The sequence below is a fragment of the Nymphaea colorata genome, chromosome 14 (assembly GCF_008831285.2).
Source record: "Nymphaea colorata isolate Beijing-Zhang1983 chromosome 14, ASM883128v2, whole genome shotgun sequence".
Lineage (NCBI taxonomy): Eukaryota > Viridiplantae > Streptophyta > Magnoliopsida > Nymphaeales > Nymphaeaceae > Nymphaea > Nymphaea colorata.
This window is the reverse complement of record NC_045151.1, coordinates 7,703,771-7,726,748: the sequence shown is the minus strand read 5'-3', so window position 1 is coordinate 7,726,748 and position 22,978 is coordinate 7,703,771. Positions and strand designations below refer to the sequence as shown.

Here is a 22,978-nt window from a genome sequence, read left to right as displayed (position 1 = left end):
GATCTCCCACTGGTTTGACTTCCTGTATGTGAGCATAAAACATTTTGTTTTTTGTAAGTACCTCAATACCCTTTTGGCTGCTTCCCAATGATCCATACCAGGATCACTTAAGTATTTGCCTAACATTCCATTGATAAATGCAATATCCAAACGAGTACAAACCTGAGCATACATAAGGCTTCCCACAACAGACAAATAGGGAATCCTTTCCATTTCCTTAGATTCGATTTCACTTTTAGGGCACTGTTTGAGACTAAACTTGTCTCCTTTAGCAACTGGAGTATCTCCTGGTTTACAATCTTTCATGCCAAATCACTGAAACACCTTATCAATGTACGCTTTTTTGTGATAATCTAAGAATACCCCGAGAATGATCTCGAAATATTTGGATTCCCAATACAAAAGATGCACAACCAAGATCCTTCATGTCAAACTTTGTTGACAAAAAATTCTTAGTTTCATACAATATGCCCACATCATTACTTGCCAACAATATATCATCGACATATAAAACCAGAAAGATAAATTTGCCCCCACTAAACTTTTGGTATACATATTCATCAACCATATTAGTTTCGAAACCAAATGAAACTATAACTTGATGAAGTTTGTAATGACTGGAAAACTTGCTTTAGTCCATATATGGATTTTCTTAGTGACACCTCTACTTAATTTTCTTGAGGTTGTTGAGTTTGTTCTTCAGTATAGAGATCGACATCATTGCCTTCTTCTGAATAGAGTGGACTCAAGTCCCTCTTCAAAGGCAATGTTCATAACCTGATCACCTCCCAAACTCAATATCCTCAAAGAAATGGGCGTTTTCCTTTCAAAGAAAGACTTACTGAATGAATTAAAAAAACTTATAACCCCTTAATGTTTGTTCAATTTCCCTTTATGCATTCAATGCAAACATTAACGTCTACAAAATCAAGGGACTCAAGAATTCCTTTTGACATAAGCCTTTATATTCTCTTTTCAGAGATATGTCCTAAGCGCCAATGCCATAACATAGTAGAATTTTCTTTGACTAATTTTTTTTTAGTACCACTAAACGTAACATGCAAGGTTTCATTATATGAAGCAACCGTATCAAGCAAATAAAGGTTATCGCTACTAGACAAAGAACCAGTGGAATTCAAATTTGAATGCAGAAACTACTTAAATTTATTTCCTCCAAATGAACAATAATAACCAAATTTGTTCAGTAAGGAAATAACAACCAAATTTCGTCTAAAAGGCGGTATTACATAAGTTTCTATCAAATTCAAATAACAACCAGTCTTTAACAATAACTCAAAAAATCTGTTATGGCTTCAATCTTCGCCTTCATGGCATCGCCCTCATAGATGAATCTTTCAGCATCAATTGGCGTCCGACAATTTAGGCAGCCCTGCACGGAAACACTTATGTGAGTAGTAGCAACCAAATCTACCCACAAGTGCCTTGGTACTGAAATTAAATTAACCTCAGAACAAACCAAAGTAAGAATCGTACCTTTCTTTTCATGTCATGCGTGATACTTAGTACAATCCTTCTTCATATGACCTTCATCCTTGCAAAAGAAGCAGCTTGATTTGCCTTCCTTATGCTTCTTTTGTTTCTTGATGGATGCGTGATCAACTGCAACTTCCTTAATAGTCTTTCTTTTCTTACTTTTAGGCGTATTAGCCAAGTGAGCACTTTCTATCCTGTCATGCTTCAATCTCTCTTCTTCTTCCACACAGTGCGAAATGAGCTCATTAAGAGTCTATTTATCCTTCTGACAATTATAACTAACTTTAAACTGTCCAAACTGTGGTGGAAGAGAAAGAAGAACCATATGCACTATAAAGTCTTCAGGTAACCTCAGACCTAGTGCCTGTAATTTTGAAGCAAGATGAGACATTTCCATAATGTGCTCCCGTATGTTCCCCTTACCTTTATACTTCAACGTCACAAGTTTACTCAAAAGAGTGCTTGTTTCAGCCTTTTCATTTTAAGCAAAACGTTTTTCAATCTTTTCAAGGAACGCCTTGGCACTAGCCTTTTCAGTAATAGAGCCCTGAAAATTTTCTGGGATTGATCTCTTCATGATCATTAGACACATGCGGTTTGAGCGTTCCCACCGTTCAAAGTACTACTTATCCTCATGGGAACTTTGATCTGTTGGATGAGGTGGGCATAACTCCCTAAATGCAAGGTCTAGATCCATACAACCCAGAACAATCATAACAGTTTCTTTCCAGTCCTTAAAATTCGAACCATTTAACTTAGGAACAGTACTCAAATTTACAGATATCATGGAAGCAGAACTCACTGTACAAAGAACAAAAATACCAAACATGCTCACAAGCAAAACATGTACAAAAATGAAATAACAAATATAAATGAATTTAAATACAATGGCCTAAATCCCATCACAAGGTACCGGTGCAACGTTAATATCCAATCTTTGGATTGAAATACTAACTGCAGGTGGTATTCTTGGTCAACAATGAATATAGATAATTAACCCTATCAAACAACGAGCCTATCTTTGGATTGACTCGCTATTCACATGGAAACCTGAAAAATTATCACATATTCATTGCCCTGTATACTTAAACTTGACCAAGCAACAATCCTCCTTTGGGTTGATTATTGCCCACATGGATCAAGTATACTATCATCTAATGTTCAAAACAAGCAAATTCGTACAACAGAGGTCACTTTGGCGACATAAAGTACAAACGTACTCATTTCAAACAATAGACATGGCCAAAGTTCAAATTCATATTCCAAACATTCATCTAAGTACACCCACAAATTAAAAACATGCAAAACATGATACATGAATTAAAATTTACATACAAATTTGCCCTATATTGAATCCAAAACCAAAATGATCCAATAAAAGGGGCCCAAAAGTGTCCAAAATTTTATAAACCGATACCATAATTGTGCTTAAGTGGGTTGAAAACCACTGAATCGGCCTTAAAGTAGCCCTTATCGTTCTTAAATCGCGACTAGAATATCCACATGCCCCTAAATAGAGCTGAACCGGTCTAAAAATTGGACGAACCGGTAAAAAATAGACCATATCGATTCCAAAACCCACTAAACTGGTAAAAAATGGTTAAAATAGGTTCCAAAACTGAATGAACCAGTCTGAAAAGCCCTGAATCGGTTTGAAAATCAACTGAATCGGCTGAAAAACAACTGAACCGGTCCTAAAAAGGACCGAATCGATTCCAAAACTGAATGAACTGGTCTCTAAAAGGTCTGAAACGGTCTGAATCGGATTTAAACTCAATGAGCCAGTCCCAAAATGATCTGAATCGGCCCCCAAAAGGTCTGAACTGGTCCTTAAAAGGTCAGAACCGGTTTGAATCGGACCGAATCGGTTCTGAATCGTATTGAACCGGTCTGAAACCGAATGAACTGGTTCGAGTCTTTTCAAAAACCGGTTTAAAAAATGAACCGATTTACATAACTTAAACCATATGGATACGGGTCGGGTCCGACAGGACCCGACCCGGTCCGAAAAATCTTAACGCGGGCGCAGGCGGGCGGCAAACAAATTTTTTTTTTTTGTTTTTTAAAGCTGATGGATCCGGATCGGGTCTGTGAAGACCCGGGCCGACCCGCCCGCTCGACCGCGCGAGTGGTCACGGGCGTCGTCTCCACCGCTTGCCTGCCGAACGGCAGGCGTGCGGTGGTGATCCTCCAGCAGGCCACCCAACTGCGTGGGTGGCCGCCGGCGAGTGCCGCCTAGACGGCCGGCCGTCGCCGCTGCGATGGCCGGCCATCGTCCGCCCAAAACCGGTCGATTCCGGCCAGTTTTCTACCTTATGCACATCTGCCCCTTTTGCTTGAGTTGGAGGAGGAAACAACAGCGACGAAAGAGCCGCCGGCGGTCCACCCAACGACGTGGGTGGCTGCCGGCGGGTCACGCCAGGACCGCCGCAGGGTCGCCGCTTTGAACGGTGGATTCCGACCGGCGTTCTACACCTTTCTCTATCTTCCCCTTTCTGAAGTTTGACGGCGGTTACAACGACGAAGAAGCCGCCAGTAGGCTAGCCAACGGCGTGGGTGGCCGCCGGCGGGTCGCATAAGAACGGCGGGGTTCGGCCGTCACCCAATGGTCGGCCGACGCCTGCCAAGACGGCCGGAAACCGTCGCCCATCTTGCAAGTCCGTCGCCCCTTTAGGTCACAGGCGACTGCAGTGGAAGCCCGACGGCTTCCGTTGCTCGCCCAAGCAAATTTTTTTTTTTTTTTTTGAAAAACTCTTGCAGCCAAATAAACATGGGAAGAATCGAAGAAGGAAGAACGCCAAAAAATCAACGATTCAACAACGAGCATAGGCTCTGATACCAAATGTTGGGATTTCTCCCCTTCATGCATACACAAAACCAAACGTATATGTCCTAAACAAAATAGGATCATGCTCATACTAATCATTGAATTAAACAAAACCTTAAACTTAAAGCGAAAGCGTACCTGAATCCATCTGATCTGGTACACGGGAAGATCGCAGCAGGGTCTTCCAGGGTACGTGCGGCGCGCTTGAGGTCTCTCTCAGATGGGGAAGAGGAAAACCCTAGAAACCAATGTTTCAGGCAACCATTACACGACCCCAGGGACCACTACCATTTTATAATGAGGACAATTACGAATTCCGCCCATCAAAAACTCTGTAATTGCGTACTGGTATCTATACATTTCAAAATTATCTCATACCATCTAAAATGACGTAATATCCTAAAATGCAATCACTTAAGTGGATATTTACGTTAAGACAGCCGTAATGTCTGAAATTCCTAATTGACATATGTCGGCCCACCAAATGATCTTACATGTTTTACCCGGACTGCGCCTCCACTACCATCGCAAGGTAGACGACCGAGCTCCAGACGCTCGCTTGATGGTAGAGGGGGCAAGAGCAAAGGTAGAGAGACAAAAGGAAACCAGAGGGCTATACGGGGTTCGAAAAAAAGAAGAAGAAGAAGAAAAGGACGTTTGTATCTACGGTTGCAACAGACGGAACAGACGGAAGAAACTCTAACTATAGACGAGTAAGATCCTATATCATGTCCTCTCACTTTGTATTTTGTTGTAAATCCAGTAGAGCAAGCTCTGCTCTCTATCGCCAAAGGCCTGGACTGCCTTTGTTTAGGTTCTTACAAAACAACATAACCTTCAACAAACGGGAGGACTTCGTCCTCCTATTTGCAATAAGCCTTGAATAAAAAAAAAAACTGGGCGCATGTATATGTCTGTACCAGCATGCTTCATATAATCTGTCTATCACAACTTAACATTATCTAGCATGCTTTCATGTTCAGAAGAGACTAACTAAATTAGTTGATTGATAAGAGACTATGTACCGAGATACGTAGACACTCTAGGCAGCACAGGCACCTAAGAGGTCGGAACGCACTTACTTGGATTCAAAGAACTGTGGCTCTGATACCACTGATGGATACACAAGCAACGGAAATGCACCTTCGATTAGCTCGTCCAGTGCAGCATGTTCCCCGACAATGACTACCAAGCGATTGACTTCAACAACAATAAGAACAAAGAAAGAAGAAAAATAAAGATAGATTAGATTCACGGGTTTGCTAGGAGGCCAGTGGTGCAGACTTCTTGTTGTATTAATCATGAACATTTCCTATCATTATTAATACGATACATGAAAAATTTATACACGGCACAGGGTATATAACCAGCTTCATCAGTCGCCAGTGGTGTCTATAAAACATTGGTGACAGAAACTTTATAGGAGAGTGAAGGAAAGAGAAAAAATTGAATGAGATAAAAGGGATTTGTGGGTAGGGTTTGTCTAACTAAAAATGCATTTATTTATTTATTTATTGGGTGTGGGGAGGAGGGGGTTTCTAATGATCATGCACAAAAAATTGCAATAGGTGCTAGTAAGTTTCTCTCTAAGTTAGTGTTTGCTGCGCAAGAAATTTCCTGTAGCACAGGAAATGTTTTTCAAATTTTTAAAATTTTTCTCGTTTGTCAAACATGGAATTTTTTTTTCCGTTAATAGTGGAAACATAAATATATTTTCAGAAAAAATTTTCTAGTCAGAGAGGTGAAAAATTTTTTTTAGAATTTTTTTTTTTACCGTTGGGAGGAAGAAGGGATGTGGAGGAAGAAGGGAAGGAGGGGGGAAGAAGGAAGGGAGGGAGGGAGTAGGGAGAAAGAAGGAAGGGAGGGAGGGAGTAATGAGGAGGAAGAGGGAGGAAGAAGGGAGGGAGGGAGGAGGAAGAAGGGAGGAGGGAGGGAGGGAGGAGGAAGAAGGAAGATGGAGGAAGAAGGGAGCGAGGGAGGGAGGAGGAAGAAGGAAAAAGGGAAGGAGGGAGGAGGACGAAGGGAAGCTGTGTTTAGAAAAGTAGCGACATTTCCCTTCTTCCTCCCTCCTTCCCTTCTTCCTCGTCCGTCCTTCCCTTCTCCCTCTTCCTCCTTCTTTTTCCCCATGCCCTTCTTCTTTTCAACTTGGAAATATATTTCTTTTTCATTAAACTAAAAAATAAATTTTTGAAAATTTATTTCTCAGTCATCACACACATCAAAATTAGAAATAAGAAAGATTTTTCTCATTCTATTTTTTCAAGAAATATATTTTCAAAAATATATTTTCAATTCTAGATTTCTAGTCATCAAACACACCTAACACACACAAGTAGATGCCTTTGGAAAATGTAGAAACATTCCGTAACGCAGGAGGCAGTCCATTAAAAAAGGTTTTTGGTAATGCATAAGGCAGCTGTGTTTAGAAAAGTAGCGACATTTTCCCAATTATCAACCCATGCTAGATTTCCAATAGCTAAGCGTTGGCATTCTATAAACTTGTGTAAGGCATGTTGGACTTGCATTACAGATGATGTGCATTCTCAAGTACTCCCACGAGATGAAACCCTGATTAATTGTAACATGTCGTTTTGGTAGGATATATCTTTTTAGTGATTCGCATCTTTAACGCATGCTAGACTGGCGTTATAGAAGGTCCATTCTGGAATGCGTCACATTAAATAATTGTAACACGTGTTTTTTATTACGTGCAACCCTTTATAGATAGTTTTGTCTTTGGAATGGTTTTTTCTTCTAGATGACATGATACCTATGGATCAAAATGTGGCAACTGAGTCTGTCTGGATCTTCTGGTTCGGTATTGACCCTGAAAATGGAGCATGGTCATCTCGCTAGGTTGCACCTAACTTCTTCCGTCGGTTTAACCTAGCTAGCTAGTGTGATGCGGGTTAGCATTTGATAAGGGGTTGGACTTGTGGTAGAGTTGAAATATGATTAAATGAATTTCTTGGAATTATATATATATATATATATATAACTATTAAATATTGTCGGATCTTTTCTCTTTTTCAAATGATTGAAATTTAAAAATTTGTCACTCAGAAACAGTAATTACATTGACATTAATGATAGTTTGTTAACGGTTTTGACGATAAATTTTTAAATTTTAACTGTTCAATAGCTATCCAACGTCGACGCTCTCTCTCTCTCCGCGTGCACACACAGACACGTTTCAGACGAGTTTTAGTTTTACCCAACACCAAGATTTGATTTAAGAAATTGAGTTTCGATTTTTTTTATAAAGTCGCTGGAGTCTAGTTTGTTGGACGAGCTCCACCCCCAGACACACACGACTCCAGAGACAATCCGGGTCGGGGTTTCCAGAGCGCCTGAACTTATCCGAGATCCCTCGCCCCACTTGATGGACTGGCCTCCGTTCTTGGTCTCTCCTTGCATTTCCTCGGTTTTTTCAGAGAAAGAAGAAGAAAATGCTGCAGAAGCCGTTGGCTCGCTGCGTCTGCGCGTGGAATTCCCCCCATTTTTCGCTATCTAGGGAAAGGAATGCCCTACTTGTTTCCTTTAGTCTCTCAGGGGCCATACTTTGTTTCTCTACCAAATCCCTAAACCCTAAAAAACTCTCTCTTTCTGCTCGAAGAGCCACCACGCGTGAAGTGTCTACGGCAAATCAGGATAAGGAGACCTCTCCACTCCTAGGTACCAATTCTAATCTTCGTTTTTGTTTGACTTTTTTCCTTTTAGTTTCGAGGGGAAACATGGGAATGAAAACATAGCAGAAAAGCTCTTTTCCCTTTGAGAGATTAAGCTAGCTTCTTGGTTGTTAACTATGTTCTTCTTGGATGTCAACTATTTTGTTCTTGGTTGTTTGCTAATTTCTTCCTTTTCCCTACTTGGACTAAGTATGTTAAACTTCCACTCTTCATGCGTTATTTTCCTTCCTTTCGCCATCCCTCCTTTTTCGGCTTTTGTTCCTCTTCCCTGGGGATGGTAAGACTCAGCGTAAGACCTTATTTGCAAGCGTTGGAATATCTCTACATTATGGAAGGTGTAGTCTGCAAACGGATGGGAATAAAAGTGCCGTCGTCGTCCTCGTCGTCACCTCTTTAGTCTCCACTGGGAATCATGGCAGCCCATCGAGCTGCGACGATGATATGTATGAGTGTGTATTGGGCTCTGCGACGGACTTCTTGTGCTTGCCTTATAGAGGTTCTTTTGCACTTGAGCCTTAGATAAAGGTGGCAAAACTTCGCCGGTTGTGCACGGATTTGGTGATCTTTGATGCTTCTGAAAGGTGGAGTCGCCTCTCTGTTTTATGCATCATCTTCACAATTCATGGTTTTCAATAGTCATGCCTCCTATTGGTGGAATGCACGTGGATGTAACAATAAGAGGCAGAAAAAGTTAACTTTTGTGCAGGTTAATTATATTACACTTCGTAATGGAGTGGGTTTCTTTTCCTTCATTGGAATGTACTATTTCCCTATATATAAACTGTATTTCTGATGATATGTGGTGAACTTAAGCACCTATGGATCTGATTATTATGTGAACATGCTTCTTGGAGATTTTTATGATTAATCTATTTGGCTGACTAAAATTTGTTACGTTAGATGTCTAGGTGTGTATGGTAGTTGACGTGATTTTGCAAATTTAAACGAATATTTTTAATAAAAATCAAGGGGAATCCACACCACAAATCAAAATTTTAACCAGCTTCAATGCAGTGGGAACTGGCAAGTCTGGGTGGAACAGCAGGAGGCAGGAACAAAGATTAAAAGATAAAAAGCAAATTGAATCTAACAAATTCATAATGTACAAGCTATTCACTTAGTTTAATACAATTTCAAATGCAAGAACAAGAAAAAATCAAGATCTAAAGTCTAAACTATACTGTTTTGAGGTAGCTTTTCTTCAAAAAATTGGCGTTGAAGCAGCTCTGGAGCATCTGCCATAGCCTCCCCTCTGCCTTATTCTCTTTGTGTTTGTCGCCGCTAGAAACAAAGAGAAAGCAAAAAGGAAAACCTGGCTAATCCTATAATAGCTCTGACCCATACTAAAGTAACCCCAAAACACAATGTAAAATACCTAAGAGAAACTAATCTAGCTTTCTGATTTTTGGTAAAAACAGAACCTAAACTTTATTAAAAATAGCTAAGTATAACTGAAATGAAAAGTAAATGCAAGCGAAAACCTAAATACTAAAAAGTATGCTACACTGCTCTACCTGATTGAGAATACACTCCATAGGACATACTTCAGACACTTTCTGGTTGCTGTCAAATTTGGTCCAGATGTTCTCAACACAATCAGGAAACAAACCCAATTTACAGACTTGGAAGGTTATAGAAAACCAAAGAAAATGACATGGGAAAGTACGAAACTGCCTTTGATTGCTATGTGTAGAAACAGAACATTGTAGAAACCAGTGTCTGAAATCGGGATAAAAGGTAAGTCGAGTGAACTCTGATTTTCATGAAACTTCATAGGATCTTAATTAATGCCCTAGTGAAGTTGCAGAAGCAAATTTAGGTAGAAACTCGTTAAAAACATGTATGAAATGATGACACAAATTTTTGGAAAATTCTGGCAATAAATTTTCTGCAATTTCTCCTTGACTAACACTTAACTGAAAGTCACATAAAACGCTTATTATTTGAAAAAAACGCATATAATGCCCCAGCCATATAAAATGGCAATTAGACACGTCTTTTTTGAAAAAACATCATAAATTATAAAACGTGAAAAAACACGTATTATACGTGTTCTTTTGCATTTTTTGCGGATTTTTTTATTAATTTTTATTTTTTTATAATTTTCAGGATTTATTAAATGTTTTAAATTTCTTAAAAAAATTGCTGAGATTTCTTTGCCTATAATACCCATACACGATATATGTGACCATGACCTAAACTAATAACTAAATAAGATCAACTAATGATGTCCTAAGTCCTAACTCTTAATTGAAAACAGAATTAAGTACTGATGATTGTAACTGAATTCAACGAAAAAGAATCGAACCTGCAAAACGCCATAAACTTGTTAGAAAACAAAGAAACACAATAATCAGAAGAGCAAAAATCATGTGTTTAATCAAAAGCAAGACCAGATTTTGCTATATCCTTCTAAGCTATCTTGGAAATCTATTTAATCAAAGTTAAAACACCTATCTAAGGCACACATAAAACAAGATTTACAACCTAAGCTGTACTGGGACAACATATATGAAACAATACAAAGAATAAAAAACGTGTGACAATCTATGCTATGTTTAACCACGAAAAAATTGATTTTGATATAGGCCACTCCTCTCACTTGCATGATTTCTGCAGCTCTGCTACATCAGCACGAGACAATTTTAAGGCAAAGACACATCTAAGCTACTCTAGATTTGCTGGAAAGCAATCTTCAATATCAGAAAATAACCAAATTAAATGACATTGAAAGAAAAACATGATAAATAAATCAAAACACACCATTGCATGGCAGGCTGCCTTGTTCTTGGAAAATCCAGCCAAACTGTAATGTGGGATTTTCCAACGATTTATCCAGCCAGCCAGCACTCTAACTTGCTATAATCTAATCTAATAACGTTCTAACATATGGACACAATGAGAATTACAAAATGAAAAGGAATTAATCAAACTATTTCCTAGAACCTAAAACCCTAATGCATAGCCACAGATATCACAATATTTTTTGAAAATATTAGGATATTAACAAAAAAAGGGGGAAAATACATGATATTATAAAAAAACATTAAAGATCAATTTATTGCATTTTTATTGCGAGTTTACACTATTTTTTTTTGCTTTTTTCATTTTTTTCAACTTTTGCTTCATTTTTTTTATTTCCTTTTGTTTTAGCCTTTTAGGTATGTAACGTGACCTCATAGATGCAGCATGTTGCTTATTAGTTTATCATTTATATCATTTTAAGTTTCAACTATATATTTATGTCTTCTTATTAGTTTCTCATTTATTTTATTTTTACCCAATAATTTGAATTTTTTATTTTTAAAAAAATCTCCAGTTTTTCCCCAAAGAAAACAGCTTTGCCAAAAGATATCCAAGACATTGCCGACAAGAACCCAAGCATGATTTTTGTGGCTATGTATGCCCTAAAGGCATCTGACATAAATTGACACTAGTCATCAAAACTCAAATAAATGCAAAAGAAAATGGTTGGATGCTAACCAACTAAAGCAATTCGAATCTACAAGAAAAACAAAAACTTTAAATGAACAAGCCTAAAATTTAATCAAAACTAGATGGCAGATCAAAACGGCCCTTGATGGCTAATAGTTTCCTAGGTTGTTGCCAGTCAAGATGGTTGTCAACAACATTTTTTTAAAATATATTGCAAACCCTATTCTAATTTGAAAACCAATGGAAATATGCAGTATGATGCAGATATGGATACTCGGAAAATTAGAGATGCATGAATAAAGAAATGTGCATGAAAATATGCAAAGTGACCATGCATGGGACATTGAGACCAATAAAAACCTGCCTAAATTGGGCATTTCAGTCGGAGGGGTTGAGGGAAAGAGTGGCCTTGTTCATGTGTTGCACTCAGATGATCCTTGAATGCCACCTTGAGGCCTGGATGAGCCCAGTCCCATGCTGGTTAACAAGAAAAAGAAGCAAAGGGTTGAAGAAGGGAGCAAGAAAGGGAATAAGAGCACTATTGAATGATGAGGTTCTCACAATTGGAAGGAAGAGGGCATATAGCAAAATGAGGCAGGACATGAGGTTTAGGGTTGGAGATAGCTGATTTTCCTGATTCCCTCAAGGCTCCTATTTATACTAAAAACTAGGTTAAAATTTTATAAAATACCTAATTAGTACCTCTACACTAAACCATTTTGAAACTGGCTTGTGTTTCATGTTATTTTCAACTAGCAAGCGGCGCCAACTATGGGGGGTTCAAATTGAAATTCTAGGACCTTTGGCATGTTTGATGTAGATGGTTTATGCAGCACAGGTTTGGGGTTAGGCTTGGTCCAAGGTCAGCTTTGACTGGGATGATGTTAACCTTGGATTTCTCTTAACTCTGGTATAGTGCATTGAAAAGGCACTAAATTCCTCATATTTTAATTTCAAATTCCATAACAATCGATGTAAGGCTTGTCCACACCTAATTCAAATGTAGTATGAGCTTAAAACCAGTAAAACATGGATGCAATATATAAAGTATAAACTACAATGCATTTCATTTATCATCAGCTCTGATACACGGGTGCCCCTATGCACCTGAAGTGTCAGCGTTGACTCGCCTGGGCACGGATGCGGGTACGGACACCCCTGCGACACTTCAGGTGCACAGGAGCATCCGTGTATTGCTGTATCTGTAATTATATGTTCAATATACAACATAGAATTTATATATTCAATACATTACAATATAATTATATGCATTGTATTGGATTGTAATCTTAATGATTGTATTTTTCCATATTGTGTGTGTGTATATATATTATATGTACGGCCAGCCGTACCGGTGTACCTGTGATTTTGAATTTTGTCCGCACCCGCACCCGATCCTGCACCCGTACCCATGTGACATAGATCATCAGTAGTTTTTGGTGGTATAAGTCAGAAACCTAAACTAGAATACCTAGTGTTTATACTTCATAGCAATAGCGAAAGGAGCCCAAAAAGTGCCCAGATTATGTTTTTGATTTCATTGAGCATGTAAAAAAGGTTATTTTCATTTTTTGAAAAATTAGAAATTAGCTCAGTGTTATAAATTTGCATTAAAGGTTGTAGAGCAATTACAAAATGTCACCTAGCTGTTCAGCTGAGTACTGAAAACTCATCAAACATCAAGTATGGTCACAATGACCAAGTTTTAACTATAAATTATTCCTGCAGTTGTATTAGTAGAAAATCCCTCATCAAGATGAGCAAGAACAATGTCACAATCATATTTCAGTTTCAAGTTTCAACTTTCAGGTTTAAATTAACTAGACATTATCTTCTTATGGTTCTATATCTGGTGTAACGTGTGAAAATTATAATGTTACTTTTTAGTTTTTACTATTTTTAGCTCTCTCTCTCTCTCTCCCCTCTCTCTCTGGTATAACTTGTGAATTATAATATCCCTATTTACTATTTTTAGCAATTAGGTATGTCTTCTATGTTTCAGTTAGTTATGAATTATCAAAGAAAAGAAATGTTGTTTTGGTTACTTCTGGCCTCTCTGTTATTGTTATCAACACATGTTGCCTCTACAGTCAAATCACCCTGGTTTGGATTTCTGGCTCCACCATCAGTGATGGCAGATGAAAACCAACCAACACTATTTCCTAGATCTTCAGCAGTGATCAATTGTGTGAGTGAGGCTTCTTATTCTTTTGTGAATTCAAGATCTTCTAACCTGTCTACTTGCATTAACCTATTGAGAAAAGCTACAGATACAGGACAACTTAAGGATGGCAAGATGGTGCATGCTCATATGTTGAGAACAAGGTTGGAAGTTTGCCTAGTTGGAGCAAACACTCTTATCAATTTCTATGCCAAGTGTGGTTTCATGGCTTTTGCATCCCAAGTTTTTTATGGAATGCATGAGAAGAATGTTGTGTCTTGGTGCTCATTGATGGCTGGGTACTTGCATAATGGGCACGCAAGAGAAGTACTAACTCTGTTTGAGATTATGGTAGTTGATGGATTGAAGCCTAATCATTTTGTTCTTTCGATGGTTCTTCGGTCATGTTCGACTCTGATGGACTTCAGCAGAGGGAAACAACTCCATGCATATGCACTGAAGCATGGTTTTATATCATATATGTATGTTCAGAATGCAATTCTTGTCATGTATTGCAAGAGTGGTGGTTTGGAAGAGTCCTTAAAATTCTATCATGGAATGAAAGAACAGGATGTTTCATCATCTAATGTCATGATTTCAGCTTTTTTAAAGCATGGTTGTCATGTTGAGGCTCTAGAATTCCTTAGGAGGTCACTTGTGAACCATAAGGGTTGGGATGATATTGCACATGTCACTGCTCTTAATTTATGTTCTTGCATGAACTATTTAAGGCTAGGACAAGAAGTCCATAATCAGATTTTGAAGGCTCATAAGGAACTTAATGTTTTTGTTGGTTCTGCTCTTGTCGATATGTATGGAAAGTGTGGTAAATTTGAATATGCTTGTAAAATTTTTGAACTTTTGAGTCATCGGAACGTTGTGCTCTGGACAGCGCTTACTGCAGCTTATGCTCAAAATGGGCTTTTTGAAGAAGCTCTGAGTCTTCTGTCTGATATGTGCTTTGAAGGTGTTCAACCAAATGAATTTACATATGCTGCATTATTGAATTCTTGTGCATGCTTAGCAGCTTTAGATCATGGAACTCAGCTGCACTCTCTTGCCAAGAAGATGGGTTATAGCATGTGCTTGCCTGTTGGAAATGCATTGATCAACATGTACTCAAAGAGTGGCAATATTGGGTATGCACGCAAGGTCTTTGACTGTATGGCTAATAGAGATGTGATTTCATGGAATTCAATGATTTCAGGTTATTCCCAACATGGTCTTGGGGAACAAGCTTTGCAGATATTTCACCATATGCTTTTGACTGATAAAGCTCCAACTCATGTTACCTTTGTTGGGGTCCTAAGTGCTTGTGGTCATATCGGCCTTGTAAATGAGGGTTTCTATTATTTTAATCGTTTGATGAAAAAATTTAATGTCGTCCCTGGTGTCGAGCACTATACCTGCATGGTTGGTCTTCTGGGTAGAGCTGGGTTGTTTGATGAGGCTTATTCTCTTATCAAATCAATGCCTATTCATTGTGATGTGGTTGTGTGGAGGACTCTTCTTAATGCCTGCCAAGTTTACAAGAATGCAAATTTAGGAAAGAAAATTGCAGGTCTGATCCTTCAAACTTATCCAGATGATGCAGGAACTTACATACTTCTATCAAATATTTATGCTAAATCAACAAGATGGACTGAAGTGACTGAGATACGAGAGAAAATGAAGGCCAAGCATGTCAAGAAAGAACCAGGAGTAAGCTGGATACAGGTGCAAAATTGCACCCATGTTTTTGTTTCAAAGGATAGAGAGCATCCACAATTGCATCAGATACATGAGAAACTGGCTGAGGTATTGGCTGAGATAAGAGTTGTGGGATATGTTCCTGACATGGCCAGTGTCTTGCATGATGTTGATGATGAACAGAAAGAAGAATGCCTTAGGTATCATAGTGAAAAGCTGGCTGTATCTTTTGGTCTCATAAGCAGTCCTCCTGGAGCAACTATCCGCATCTTCAAGAACCTTCGTGTTTGTGATGATTGTCATGTTGCAATGAAGTTTATTTCTGTTACCACAAAGCGGGAAATAATACTTAGAGATGCAAATAGGTTCCACTCATTTAGTCATGGAATTTGTTCCTGTGGGGATTATTGGTAATTATCTGGTGGTCATTTATAGTGTGGTAAGTACATGAAGGCGCTAACCAAGAAGAGAGGAATATTCATCTTACAAATGTGTGGTATCAATTTGAGAAGAACCACAATCTTACCCATAAAGCAAATGAAATGGGTTTTGGAATTTTGGACTACCTAGCACTCAACTACAACTACCTGCAAACTTGCTTCTATTTCTCACTTCTGATACATTTCTAGTTTGCATCACATCCCTGTAAGTCAGCAACTATGCTAATGTGTTGTTCAAAATGTTTGCTTCCCTGCTTCTGCTTCAGTATCCATTTCGTTTACTGGTAACTGTGGACTTAATAATGCTCTAATGACATAGTAAGTCTAAGCAAAAATCATGATGGGGTTGTGAACCTCGGTTTGTGGGAATGCATGACAATCATCAGTGGTTTTTTCTTTTCTGCTGGATAAATTATACAACTGAAAGGTCGTCTTTGAGCATATGATTTCTCTTGCAACTATTGGCTTGTTTTGTTTTATGGTCTTAATTGGACCTATTGATGTGCTCATTGGAGTGTCCAAGCTATTGATCTTACAGTCAACTATGGAATTCAGTTCCATGTAGTTACCTATTCTTAGATTTGTCAAGAAGAGGTCAGTTAATGATCATTTTGATGTAAGGTGTGGTATCATCATACTGATATATAAAGCCAATTAGCCAACTGTCAGCTACTCTAGTTTGTTGTTTGATGGAATGAATGATGCATCTTGTTGTTGTCAAAAGGACCAAGAACGTTTTTTTTGTATCACTTCTTCTGCAAAGTCTATTTTTCAGTTCACATCACAAGTCATATTAAAAATTTATACATTTTGAAAATAACCATTTCCATATCAAGTTATAAAAGGAGCAAGGATTTATTTCTTATGTCTTTGATGTTTTCCTGTTTTTAATGTTCAACATGTGGTGGTTCTAAAATTATTGATGTTTATACATCTGTGTACATGAAAAGTCATGATAACATACTAAAATCTTGTTGTTGAGAAAACCTTGTCAGAGGGAAAGATTGTAATATATTAAAGTTTTGGCAGAGTACCAGCTATATAAAATGTGCAAGTACATGCAAGAATGTCTGAATAAAATAACAAAGCAAACAAACTTTTATCATGTTAAATTGCAACAACATGTGATATTTTTTAAATTTAATACTAGGATGTTTTGCTCTGCTTCATTTCTTTCTCTCTTCTAAATGAGTTTGAAGGGAACCTGAAATTGGATCCTCTTCAGAGCAGTGGTGTGAGCTTGCCGCGTATCAACACGACATGGGCTATCCGAAGCGGCGTCGATCCTGTTCGAAGATAGAAGCTATTCGAACCTCCGCAAGATGGAAGCACTTTTGACGATTTCCTGAATGTGGCCCTTAGATGTACCTCCCTGTCCTCAAGTGTAGGACTAGAATTTCAGCTTATACAAGGGGCGAGCAATGGTAATTGAACCATGAATGTCCACATGATGTTCGGGACCTGCCTACTATCTGGACCCCTTTGGATCTATGTTACTTTGTGTTTATATGACTTTAGAGAACATGCTAATATTTGTTACCATAGTGGATATGCTTTAGAGAATTAGCTAATGTATGTGACTACAGTGATAATTGAAAATCAAAGCTTCCTTATTTTAATGGCACATTTAGAACCTAGTGAGTTGAATGTTAGGGATCCTTGTCACAAGGACTCACCAAAACAGCAACTGCACCGCTGTCCATGGAATGCAGGTGCAGCTCTGGCATGGTATTGGTTGATGCACTTCCTGTGTGGTCAGCTGCACTGGACCAGCCAGTCATGCCATGTCCTCCTTTTCTTTCAAAAGATAAAAATGAATTGCTTGTTTCCCCTGCGCTTTGCTCCCTTTCCGCGATACCGACGGCCATCTTTGATTCTCTAGAAACCATCCTTAGTGTCATCCTTTAAAGGCCATTTGTGGCAATTGTGACCTCCCTTCCAGCAAATCTCCCTTGCATCTTTGACACTCCAATTTCTCTCTCTCTCTCTCTTGTTTTATCGTTTTCACTCCCATTTTCCCGGATGCAATCTTGCTTCCTCTCTTTTCCTCCACTGTCTAAAAAGGCTCACTCCCATTTTCCTTGATGCAGTCATGCTCCTTTTCCTCCACTGTCTTTTTCTCTCATGTCTTTGTTACTCCTTTTAAAAAGGACGATAAGGTGTCTGTTTTCAAAAGATTCCTATTGTTCCTTTTAAAAGGAATGGGTGTTTTTTTAAAAGAGGAAAACCTATTGTCGATTTATGAAAAAGTTCTTTACTTAGTATGTAATTTTGGACTAAAATAGCTTTAACATAAAATTTGTTTACAATAAAATATTAAGTAAAACTCTTTAAAAAATATATACAAATAAAACTATGTAATAGTTAATTAACTATATAACAGATTATATATATAGGTATGACATTGAAAATTGTCTCACCTGCATCTGCACTAGCATCTGCATGCCATACCCACGTAACATAGGGTCATGCTTGAACAGAAGTCAAATCAATTGTATTAGTGGCAAATATACATGCTCTACCTCACCTAGTATTGGGGAAAATTTGAAAAGAGAAAGGTAATGCAGTTCCCTCTATTCCCTTAGCCAGTCATACCCTATGTCACATGGGTATGGGTGCAGGTATGGTTGCGCACAAAATTCAAAATCATGGGTACGCGGGTACGGCTGACCGTATATATATATATATATATATATATATATATATATATATATATATATATATATATATATATATATATATATATATATATATATATATATATATATATATATGGAAAAATACATTAATTAAGAGTTTAAACAAACCAAAAATACATTCATTAAGATTACAATCCAATACGATGCATATAATTATATTGTAATGTATTGAATATATAAATTCTTAATATGTTGCATATTGAATATATAACAGTATGTGTGCAGTTGCAGTCATGAAAGTGGGAAAGAGAAGACAGCAGTTGTAGTGTGATGCAGTATGGAAGGACTTATAAATTGTTGGGCAATGAAAGTGGGAAAAGAAGCAATAAAACAAACAAACAGAAGAGGAAAAAATGAACGTCAGATGTAAAATTTACAGGAAGGTGGAAGAAGGAACTGAAGATGCAGCGAACAACGTAAAAGATAGGAGCAGTCGGCTAAAAAGCAGTAAAAAAACTGGATGGAAGAGGAGTCGGTCGGTGCTGAAAAAGTAAAAAAAAAAATGGACGAAAGAGGAGTCGGTCGGTGCTGAAAAATTAAAAAAAAAATGGACGAAAGAGGAGTCGGTCAGCGCTGGCCATGTCTGAAAATGGTCGGACACGACCTCGGGTACGCTGGCCATACCCAACATCGCATGCGTCGTGTCCACCACATGTCCGTACCCGCACCCATGTCTAGCTGAGTCGACACCGACACTTCAGGTGCACAGCTGCATCAGTGTATCATAGGTCATACCAATACATGTGGACTAAAAAAGGAAATAGAACTCTTTCTGACAAATTTTACGGATGCCTAGTCGGAGGACCATCTTAAGACCTTAGGATTGGAACGCAAGAATTTGATACTTGAGGCATGTACTATAGTCTGGAAGGGTTCTAGTGACGCGACCTTGAGCCTTGAATGGGTTTGGTTGTGGTAGCCAGATTTAGGGGGATAGTGCATGGGCTAATGATTGTGACCGGGCTTTCATGTTCTGATTTTCTTCTCCCACGGGGCCAATAAAACTAGAATGATTTTACTGTTCCATGGAATAAATTTCATTCATCAGGCATCTACATGTCTGTTTGTCTAGATTAGACAACATTAGGATAAAGGTAACTTCAGTTCTTGACTTATATGCTTGACATAGTGTTCTTAATAAGGAAAATCTTGTAGGCTCACCCATGGATCCATCACTTAAATATGAAGAAGTGGACATGTTTCACTAAGTGGTTTGTTTCCTTGTAATAAACTTACATAAATAAATTGTTGTATCTATGAAAAACATCTTTTCTTTTTACTCCAAGAAAGCAAAACACATTTGCAAAACTATGGCAAATTTCTCATTGAAAAAATGACCTATTTTTTCAAGTGAAGAGTTGTTCCACTCTCATATGTTTTGCAGATTTGCCTCATAGTGGGGGCCTTGTGAGACTTTAAATCCTTGTCACTTTGAATACTTTGTATAGGAATTACATGGGGTTGCATTGGACAACACCAATAGGAACATACGTGTCCTCTTGATGAGCTCATTAGTGATTGCTGACTATACAAGCTAAAGAGATGTATCATGTATGTTCTTGGTGGTACTGCATATTCATAAGTTGCAATCCTAAGAGGTCGTTGGATTCAAGTTCCACAGACAGGAGGAACTGGAACCTCCAATTCTCCACAGTCCACACCACTGTCCTGTCCTAGTGGACGGAGCAGTGAATTTTTGCCATTTGATAGACTAGGAAGAGAGTATTGTGTCTGTTTTGTTTGGTGTTTGTTAAGCATGAGTTTCTGTTTTCATATCCCCATTTTCTTTTTCCACCATCTTAAATGGCCAAATCATGACACCAAATGGCTATGTGATTTGGCGTTTGGAGTTTCCGAGGATTGGTGAGCAGTGAGGGATTTTGAGGGCCTTTTCTGTTGGAATCATATGGAGCGGAGAGAATGGAGCAATTGAAGACGATTGATAGGCGCTCACTATGAGCTTATAGGGAGGTTGGCCACAATGCTTCAATCATCTACAGCCCCTTGGAGAAGCTGGAAGCTCAAGGATGAGCACAGTTTTCAAGGGCAGGACAAGGGACAAACAATTATTGTTGTCACCCCAATGAAGGTTGATAGACAAGAGCAATAGGCGATGATTCTAAGTGGGTTTGGTTATGGAGGCAAACAAAACGCCTTTGATGACTCTGAGTCCTGTATCTTTGCAAATCTTCCCTGAATTCTTGGCTGGCTATCTGCTGGAGCCTTCTTGCATACATCTTCTTTGACTTCTCTTTTCTATACATATGGACCATTTGTTTATGTTCTTCAATCATATAACTGTAGATTGTCAGTGCTACTCACACACTGCAGAAAGATGGTGTGCCTTACCATTTCGAAGGGTCTGAACATCTTCCTCACTGAAAGCCCTTCACATCCCAAATGCATCCTCCAAATTGAGCTGATGAAAATTGAGTAACACTTAGTTGTACTGGCCCTGCATTGTTCACCCATTCCATGGAAATTAGGCATCCGAAACTCACACTTTTTCTGAAGCTTAATGGTCGCATCATCATCCTTGGTGTCAAGTACCCAGGATTTTCGTCCCTAGGCAGAGAGGCCACACCTCAATGCATCTGTCGACAAGCTTGTTTGCTGTGACATTCCAGCAGTCTTGGAAGGAGAATTGGAAGGAAAGCGAAAGAGGAAGAGGAGGAGAGGGAGAGAGAGAGATCAGGTGTTCCTGTATTTCTGTTTCGTATAAATCCACGGAACAGCACAAAACATCAAATAACTTTATACTTAAGTCCTTGTGTCTGTCCCATGCTACCAGTTCTTTGTTTAACGTTTGCATCGGTTTAAGCAAAATGGAACTCATTTGTTTGTTCTATCGCTGGACCAGTGATTCAGACTCTTAAAGAGATCTGATCAACAGCCATAGGAGTAGAAGACTCTTTGCCCTCTGCATGATATTCCCCTTCATGCTTAAGTGTTACTCACACTTTGTAGGTATCATGATAGTCTCAAAATATTGCCAGCTGCCATGTTCACCTCTGCCCAGCCAAGGTCTTAGACTAAAGACTTTTAACTTAAAAATACTGAAGGTCTTTCGAATTGGCATACTGCTGATGCATGTGATATATGTATATGGAATATGGCGTATTGAGAATACTTTGGGTTTTTTTGAGCTGGTTTATTTGGTATTTCTTCATAACCTGTGCTAAATCTTTCTTTTTTCCTTCTCATGGATTCAGGAACCATGGACACTTTAGTGAGATATATTACAGGAAAGTCACGGGCAACTGAGGTGGCTCATGCGTAGGTACACTTTCCCATTTACTATTTTGTGTTATGATTGTTTATACATGTTAGCTTAACTATTTGGTTCAGGGTGTAGATTTTATGGGTGCTATTTACTTTTACCATTTTGATCAAAGTTATGGCTTGTTATGCATGTTCGCTTGATATTTGGTCCAAGGTGTAGAGTTTATGGGTGCTATATGTTGCCTTAATTGTTTATGGTTGCCATCTTCTTTCTGTTTTTACTAAACTATGATATGGTCTTTCACAGGATGCAGAAAATACTGAAAATTTCAAAAGCACACGTAAAGTTTTGGAAATTGTCTAAAATGCTTCAGGTTTGGATATTGTTGGACTGCACCTATCTTTTGTCTTGGCTAATAAAAAGATAGCCGAGATTAAACTAGCATAAATGTACTTTACTAATAGGGACAAAAACATACCCTAGATTAAACTAGCATAACTGTACTTTACTAATAGGGGCAAAAACTTGGGTGTGTTACTGACAGTGTTGAGGCTTAGGTGTTTTTGTGGTTGTAGAAACATGCAACACACGAAGGAAGAAGAAAGGAACACACGGTATACGTGGAAAAACCTCAGAAAGAGGAAAAAACCACAGGAAGCTCTAACCTACCCTAGGAGAGAGAAAATCTATTCACTTAATTCAACAATTACACTTAAGTGAAGATTATATAGGAGGGAGAGAAAGAGTGCCGCCTAGGGTACCGAGCCAGCCTCGGTACCCGTGCCCCATGGGACTGGGTCCAGAATTGGACCCGGTTCCCCATTACAATCTATTTCAACACTCCCCCTCAAGCTTGGCATACATGTCAAACATGCCAAGCTTGCTAACATTTTTCTCAAATTGAGATGTACATAAAGACTTAGTTAAGACATCAACAACTTGATCTTCAGACTTCATATAGGGCAGGATCAACTCCTTAGAATCTATGCGTTCCCGTATGAAGTGGCGATCGATCTCCACATGTTTGGTTCTGTCGTGCAGGACTGAATTGTTTGCCAAGTTAATAGCCGACTTGTTGTCACAATACATCCTCATCTTCTCTTCCATTTTCACCCCAATATCTGCTAACAGAATTTTGAGCCATAACATTTCTGTAACCCCCATAGCAACCGCCCTGTATTCAGCCTCAGCACTGGACCTGGAACAAACTTCTTGTCTTTTACTTCTCCATACCACCAGGTTACCTCCAAGAAAGATGCAGTATCCTGTGGTAGACCTTCTAGTATCTGTGCAACCTGCCCAGTCGGCATCAGAGTATCCT

The 22,978-nt window shown here is 38.6% G+C and overlaps 1 protein-coding gene across 12 annotated transcripts in view; it reads left to right on the top strand.

The window, feature by feature from the left end:
* Nucleotides 1-7,614: 7,614 nt before the first annotated feature.
* The window catches only part of LOC116267813 (uncharacterized), a 31,666-nt gene continuing 16,302 nt past the window's right edge, over nucleotides 7,615-22,978 (top strand). For 5 of the 12 annotated variants that reach the window (XR_007572150.1, XR_007572149.1, XM_050075315.1 and 2 more), the window contains exons 1-2: nucleotides 7,615-7,996; nucleotides 21,647-21,710. Coding sequence is in view for 3 of the 12 variants with exons in the window: in XM_050075315.1 (XP_049931272.1) it covers nucleotides 7,771-7,996; nucleotides 21,647-21,710 (290 nt within the window). In the remaining 9 variants the exon portion in view is untranslated. Of the gene's footprint in view, nucleotides 7,997-13,535; nucleotides 15,941-16,960; nucleotides 17,160-21,646; nucleotides 21,715-22,978 lie in introns of those variants that run through there. The other 7 variants (XR_007572147.1, XR_007572143.1, XR_007572142.1 and 4 more) reach the window with 7 other exon arrangements.